The sequence below is a fragment of the Salmo salar genome, chromosome ssa10, assembly GCF_905237065.1.
Source record: "Salmo salar chromosome ssa10, Ssal_v3.1, whole genome shotgun sequence".
In the NCBI taxonomy this organism is placed as follows: Eukaryota; Metazoa; Chordata; class Actinopteri; order Salmoniformes; family Salmonidae; genus Salmo; species Salmo salar.
Genome location: NC_059451.1, coordinates 43,123,234 through 43,131,264, shown reverse-complemented (window position 1 = coordinate 43,131,264; position 8,031 = coordinate 43,123,234). Strand labels below are relative to the sequence as shown.

The following is an 8,031-nucleotide window of genomic DNA, read 5'->3' as shown; positions in this document are numbered from 1 at the left end:
TTCAAACTCAGTGCCTCTTTGTTTGACATCATGGGAAAATCAAAAGAAATCAGTCAAGACCTCAGAAAAAATATTGAAGACCTCCACAAGTCTGGTTCATCCTTGGGAGCAATTTCCAAATGCCTGAAGGTACCACGTTCATCTGTACAAACAATAGTATGCAAGTATAAACACCATGGGACCACGCAGCCGTCATACCGCTCAGGAAGGAGACGCGTTCTGTCTCCTAGAGATGAATGTACTTTGGTGTGAAAAGTGCAAATAAATCACAGAACAACAGCAAAGGACCTTGTGAAGATGCTGGAGGAAACAGGTACAAAAGTATCTATATCCACAGTGAAACGAGTCCTATATCGACATAACCTGAAAGGCCGCTCAGCAAGGAAGAAGCCACTGCTCCAAAACCGCCATAAAAAAGCCAGACTACAGTTCGCAACTGCACAAGGGGACAAAGATCGTACTTTTTGGAGAAATGTCCTCTGGTCTGATGAAACAAAAATAGAACTGTTTGGCCATAATGACCATCGTGATTTTTGGAGGAAAAAGGGGGAGACTTGCAAGCCGAAGAACACCATCCCAACCGTGAAACACGGGGGGTGGCAGCATCATGTTGTGGGGGTGCTTTGCTGCAGGAGGGACTGGTGGACTTCACAAAATAGATGGCATCATGAGGACAAAAAATAATGTGGATATATTGAAGCAAGTCTCAAGACATCAGTCAGGAAGTTAAAGCTTGGTCGCAAATGGGTCTTCCAAATGGACAATGACCCCAAGCATACTTCCAAAGTTGTAGCAAAATGGCTTAAGGACAATAAAGTCAAGGTATTGGAGTGGCCATCACAAAGCCCTGACTTCAATCCCATAGAAAATGTGTGGGCAGAACTGAAAAAGCATGTGCGAGCAAGGAGGCCTTCAAACCTGACTCAGTTACACCAGCTCTGTCAGGAGGAATGGGCCAAAATTCACCCAACTTATTGTGGGAAGCTTGTGGAAGGCTACCCAAAATGTATGACCGAAGTTAAACAATTTAAAGGCAATGCTACGATATACTAATTGAGCGTATGTAAACTTCTGACCCACTGGGAATGTGATGAAAGAAATTAAAGCTGAAATAAATAATTCTCTCTACTATTATTCTGACATTTCACATTCTTAAAATAAATTGGTGATCCTAACTGACCTAAGACAGAATTTTTACTAGGATTAAATGTCAGGAATTGTGAAAAACTGAGTTTAAATGTATTTGGCTAAGGTGTATGTAAACTTCCAACTTCAACTGCTTACAAATACTCTACGAAGGCTCTATAAAGCCTTATAAGTTATAGGTGGTTTGTTTAAATGATGACCGTAGTGTGCCTACAGTAATGGCTGTCGGTACTGGACTCTGTTACATCAGACACTTTGCCCCAGAGAAAGTAGGTTCCGCTGCAGAGATAAATATGAATTCAGCTCTATGAATGTGGGACACTTCCGTCACGCTGGAATTGGAATCACACATGTCCTCCAGCCATCATTAATGTGAGAGGAACCTGGCTAGTGTGGCCGTGGCGACCGATTCCTCATGTCACCCTGTCTGCATCCCGCGCCATGAGGAAGTCTTTCAAATTCACATTTCAAACCAATTGGTGGCATCTCCTCAGGTGATTGATATCCATCTCTCTAACCTCACCACAACCCCCCACTTCAACCTCACCCCAACCTTATGCAGGAGGCAGAGAGAGAGACAGACAGGAGACAGACATGCAGGCCAGACCCTGTCTAGCCTCCGTTCTTTCCTCACGCCTCCTGTTCTGTGCTCTGTTCCAAAACTCTTGTTGCTGCATATTTTTTCCTAGATTTTTACTTGAAGCATTGTGACCTAATTCTGGAGAGCTTCTTTATAAACAAAGTCGTGGCAGTGAGCCTGAATGCTGCTAGACCCTAAAGAACAGCCATGAGGATCAGATCTGCTTGGTGTTTGACAGACAGACTTGGTTGTCTTCTGGTTTGCCATCGATTGTGTATAATATTTTACTGATTGTCATGGTTTAATGATCCTTGTGATGGGAGAATGCACAGCTGGTGCGAGAACTGGGGAACTATTTATCATGTGGCCTCTGACCATAAGATGAGTTGTAAGGAAAAATAGCTATTTCAAACAAACTACTGACAGCCTACACTATGTCTGGTGAAATAATTGGAGAACATGTAGAACAAAGATGTCGTTAATGGAGAAGCACAGCTGCTTTCAATTATGAATCCTCAGCTGCTCTTATCTGTTATTCTGTAGTCTCCATAAATACAACAGATGATTTAACAATCCACTCCATGTTTTACAACTGCTTTCACTAATTGATCCTCAGCTGATCTTATAGTAACTGTTCTATGTAGGCTTCATACAAGTCATGATTTACCAAGGTACTCCTCATGTTTTACAATGTGAACAACCCTTAATGGCTTCCGTGACAGTGGCTGACGAAATCTGTTGTAGAGGTTAAGCAGCAGGAGGCGGAGGTCTCTGTTCAGGTGTACAGGCTGGCTCTGGTGAGGGGGTGCTGGTGATAGTCCCCTCAAAGCACAGTAATGGGAAACAGACCCACACCGGTAAACATGGAACACATGGAACCACATACAGAACTGACCCTCTGTCCCACACTACACTTCCACAGAGAACCTGCTACATCAGTCTGCGGAATGGGAGAGAGGGCACACAACATCATCATGATCTTCCTCATCATAATTATCAAAGTCAATGTAATTACAATGATTAGAACCATAATTCTAATAATAATGAATCATGAACCGTGCGGTGCTAAAGAACAAGCTGAACCTCGGCAAGACGGAGCTGCTCTTCCTCCCGGGGAAGGACTGCCCGTTCCATGATCTCGCCATCACGGTTGACAACTCCCTTGTGTCCTCCTCCCAGAGTGCTAAGAACCTTGGCGTGATCCTGGACAACACCCTGTCGTTCTCCACTAACATCAAGGCGGTGACCCGATCCTGTAGGTTCATGCTCTACAACATTCGCAGAGTACGACCCTGCCTCACACAGGAAGCGGCGCAGGTCCTAATCCAGGCACTTGTCATCTCCCGTCTGGATTACTGCAACTCGCTGTTGGCTGGGCTCCCTGCCTGTGCCATTAAACCCCTACAACTCATCCAGAACGCCGCAGCCCGTCTGGTGTTCAACCTTCCCAAGTTCTCTCACGTCACCCCGCTCCTCCGCTCTCTCCACTGGCTTCCAGTTGAAGCTCGCATCCGCTACAAGACCATGGTGATTGCCTACGGAGCTGTGAAGGGAACGGCACCTCCATACCTTCAGGCTCTGATCAGGCCCTACACCCAAACAAGGGCACTGCGTTCATCCACCACTGGCCTGCTGGCCCCCCTACCTCTGAGGAAGCACAGTTCCCGCTCAGCCCAGTCAAAACTGTTCGCTGCTCTGGCACCCCAATGGTGGAACAAGCTCCCTCACGACGCCAGGACAGCGGAGTCAATCACCACCTTCCGGAGACACCTGAAACCCCACCTCTTTAAGGAATACCTAGGATAGGATAAAGTAATCCTTCTAACCCCCCCCCCTTAAAAGATTTAGATGCACTATTGTAAAGTGGTTGTTCCACTGGATATCATAAGGTGAATGCACCATTTTGTAAGTCGCTCTGGATAAGAGCGTCTGCTAAATGACTTAAATGTAATGTAATGTAACATACAGTACAGTAGGTGTCTCTTTCACTGCCTGCCTGCAATAGAAGACTCCTTGTTCAGCAGCACAGTGTCCGGTCACTCCTACCATTTCCGTGTCGCAGCTGATTAGATGTGATGTTCCTGTCCTGCGTCCGCTCGGATGGACGGCCTAACCCCAAACGGACGCTTTAGTGTCAGCACAGGAACAGCTTGGAAGTCATCATAGCTAGGTGTTGGCTCACAGGAATGCATGTGTCAAAATAATCCTGTGAAACACGTCCTTCAAAATCTGTCCCCATAAAACAGAGCATGTATAATATATACTGTATACTTCATGTGTGTGTGTGTGTGTGTGTGTATTGTATCTTACCCTACTGCTCCTTCTCTCTACAGGGAGACCCAGGACCTGAGGGACAGCGAGGACTGACTGGCATAGTGGGAACTATGGTAACTATAGACCCTCCTCTCTCCCCTCTCATCCCCTCTCCTTCTCTCTCCTCCTCTCTTCCTCTCCTCCTCTATCCTCTCCTCCTCTCTCATTTCCTCAACTCCTCTCCTCACTCCTCTCGTATCCTCTCCTCCTCTGTACTCTCCTCTCCTTCTCTCTCCTCTCATTTTTTTACATTTACATTTTAGTCATTTAGCAGACGCTCTTATCCAGAGCGACTTACAGTAGTGAATGCATACATTTCATACAATTTCATACATTTTTTTCTGTGCTGGCCCCCCGTGGGAATCGAACCCACAACCCTGGTGTTGCAAACACCATGCTCTACCAACTGAGCTACAGGGAAGGCTCTCCTCTCCTATCCTCCTCTCTCATCTCCTCTCTCCTCTCCTTTTCTTTCCTCCTCACCTATACTCTCCTCATCTCTCCTATTCTTTCTCTCCTCTCCTCTCCTCTCCTCTCCTCTCCTCTCCTCTCCTCTCCTCTCCTCTCCTCTCCTCTCCTCTCCTCTCCTCTCCTCTCCTCTCCTCTCCTCTCCTCTCCTCTCCTCTCCTCTCCTCTCCTCTCCTCTCCTCTCCTCTCCTCCTCTTCCCTCTCCTCTTCTCTTCTCTCCTCTTATCCTCTCCTCCCCAGCAAGTCATTTCTTATACCAGCCTCTGTATCTTCCTCTGTCTGACCTCTTTTCAAAATGGCTGCCACTGAGGAGTCCCTCCTCTCTTGTTCTCTCTCTGACAGGGCCTGGCGGGAAAAGCGGGGCTGCCTGGATTGAAAGGTGATAAGGTGATCTAAATATTTATATTATTGTAGTGTATCTGGGAATGTCTTAGTCCAATGTGTGTATGAGTGGGATCTGTGTCCAGTACTTGGGGAGGATGATGGGATAGGATGGGAGTAGCTGAACAGAGGAATGATTATTTGATATGCACGTACAGTACCAGTCAAAAATGTGGACACACCTACTATGAAAACTATGAAATAACACATGGAATCATGTAGTAAACAAAAAAGTGTTGAACAAATCTAAATATATTTGAGATTTGAGATTCTTCAAAGTAGCCAACCTTTGCCTTAATGACAGCTTTGCACACTTTTTGCATTCTCTCAACCAGCTTCATGAGGTAGTCACCTGGAATGCATTTCAATTCGATCAATCAATCAATCAATCAAATTAATTTATAAATCCTTTTTACATCAGCCGATGTCACAAAGTGTAATACAGAAACCCAATTAACAGGTGTGCCTTGTTAAAAGTTAATTTGTGTAATTTCTTTCTTAATGCGTTTGAGCCAATCAGTTGTGTTGTGACAAGGTAGGTGTGGTATACAGAAGATAGCCCTATTTAGTAAAAGACCAAGTCCATATTATGGCAAGAACAGCTCAAATAAGCAAAGAGAAACGACAGTCCATCATTACTTCAAGACATGAAGGTCAGTCAATCTGGAAAATGTAAAGAACGTTGAACATTTCTTCAAGTGTAGTTGCAAAAACCATCAAGCGCTATGATGACACTGGCACTTCTGAGGACCGCCACATGAATGGAAGACCCAGAGTTACCTGTGCTGCAGAGGATACGTTTATTAGAATTACCAGCCTCAGAAATTGCAGCCCAAATAAATGCTTCACAGAGTTTAAGTAACAGACACATCTCAACATCAACTGTTCAGAGAAGACTACGTGAATCAGGCCTTCATGGTCGAATTGCTGCAAAGAAACCACTACTAAAGGACACCATTAAGTAGAAGAGACTTGCTTGGGCCAAGAGACACAAACAATGGACATTAGACTGGTAGAAATCTGTCCTTTGGACTGATGAGTCCAAATTTGAGATTTTTGGTTCCAACTGCCATGTCTTTGTGAGACGCAGAGTAAGTAAACAGATGATCTCCGCATGTGTGATTCCCACTGTGAAGCATGGAGGAGGAGGTGTGATGTGTGGGGGTGCTTTGCTGGTGACACTGTCTGTGATTTATTTAGAATTCAAGGCACACTTAACCAGCATGACTACCAAAGCATTCTGCAGTGATACGCCATCCCATCTGGTTGGCGCTTAGTGGGACAATCATTTGTTTTTCAACAGGACAATGACTCAACCCACCTCTAGGCTGTGTAAGGGCTATTTGATCAATAAGGAGAGTGATGGAGTGCTGCATCAGATGACCTGGCCCCCACAACCACCCGACCTCAAGCCAATTGAGATGGTTTGGGATGAATTGGACCGCAGAGTGAAGGAAAAGCAGCAAACAAGGGCTCAGCATATGTGGGAACTCCTTCAAGACTGTTGGAAAATCATTCCAGGTGAAACTGGTTTAGAGAATGCCAAGAGTGTGCAAAGCTGTCATCAAGGCAAATGGTGACTACTTTGAAGAATCTCAAATATAAAATATATTTTGATTTGTTTAACACTTTTTTGGTTGCTATGTGATTCCATATGTGTTATTTCATAGTTTTGATGTCTTCACTATTATTCTACAATGTAGAAAATAGTAAAAATAAAGAACAACCCTTGAATGAGTAGGTGTGTGCAAACTTTTGACTGGTATTGTACATGCCAGTAGTCAATGTACAGTAGCTATTACTATGAGAAATCGAAATGCGTTGTGTAAATCCTTGCTAAATGTTTCCCCATTCCAACTCTGTAGTACAACTGTTTAAGTTTGTTTTACTTTCCTAACAATTACACAGTTCCTCCATCAAACTGTTGGTCTTGAATGCTGCTTGACTATTGATTGATATATCTTCTATGGGATGGGTTAGATAGAGACATGTCACTCACTCATAACAGGGGTGGGGAAACTGTGTGTCCTCAGTGTGATTGTATTGTTTTGTTGTTAACGCTGTCCTCTGATGTAAGCAGGGTGGTTGTATTATATCTCTGTGTGACGCTGTAACATTCAGGGCGAACCTGGACTAAGGGGTGAACCGGGAGAGATGGGTTACCAAGGTGACAAGGTAGGACCGCAACACATTTCCCATCAGTCTGAATAATTCATTGATTTGTTTTTATCATGAGCAGGACATTCTCCAGATGCATCATAGGGGTCTTTTCTCAGTCAACACGGCTGTGATGCTAGTTTCAAACACATACTGTATGCAGTGCTGTAACCAACTCTTAGCATCCCAAACATGTATAGCAGATGTATAGGCAACGATAGAAGGCTAAGGTTGGGTTCAGCACATGCAATATGGATATGAAGCTACTGTACGTTGATGATAAATACACATACAGATGGAGATGATAAATCTCAGCGCTGCTTGTCAGAGAGCTGACAGTTAGACTAAACACTCTCAGGTCCCTGTTGCATTGTACAACACACACACACACACACACACACACACCCTTATGTACGACACACACACACACCCGCACGCACACACACACACACACACCCCCCACACACACACACCCTTATGCACACACACACACACGTAAGCATGCACGCACACACACACACACACACACACACACACACACACACACACACACACACACACACACACACACACACACACACACACACACTCAAAAGGGAGTGATATAATGAGTGATGGAGAGAATAGGAGAATAAACAAGTGTTTTTCTGTTTGTACTCCCAGGGTGCTGCTGGCTTGTCTGGATCTCCTGGACTCCGTGGGAAACCAGGTCCACCTGTACGTAGTGTGTTTGTGTGTGGTGTGTATGTGTGTGTGTGTATATGTGTGTGTGTATATGTGTTTCTCATTTTAACCCATTAGACTGGCACTTAATTAATGGAATAACCCCAGTAAACACCCTGTACCTTTTAGACTTTAAATACCTGCACTTTGTTACTAACAGCCCATATACTGTAGCTGCCTGAAACTAAACCATCCTGCAGGGAAACTATGAGGACAAATTCACACAACATATTTATAGCACCTGTGTGTGGGTCTCTTTTTGT

At 44.6% G+C, this 8,031-nt stretch overlaps 1 protein-coding gene across 1 annotated transcript in view; it reads left to right on the top strand.

Annotated features, from left to right (window-relative positions):
• The window catches only part of LOC106560452 (collagen alpha-1(XXIV) chain), a 199,288-nt gene that overhangs the window by 78,788 nt on the left and 112,469 nt on the right, over nucleotides 1–8,031 (top strand). The window contains exons 15-18 of the mRNA XM_014123375.2: nucleotides 4,060–4,113; nucleotides 4,850–4,894; nucleotides 7,010–7,063; nucleotides 7,709–7,762. Of these exons, the coding sequence (XP_013978850.2) occupies nucleotides 4,060–4,113; nucleotides 4,850–4,894; nucleotides 7,010–7,063; nucleotides 7,709–7,762 (207 nt within the window). The remainder of the gene's footprint in view (nucleotides 1–4,059; nucleotides 4,114–4,849; nucleotides 4,895–7,009; nucleotides 7,064–7,708; nucleotides 7,763–8,031) is intronic.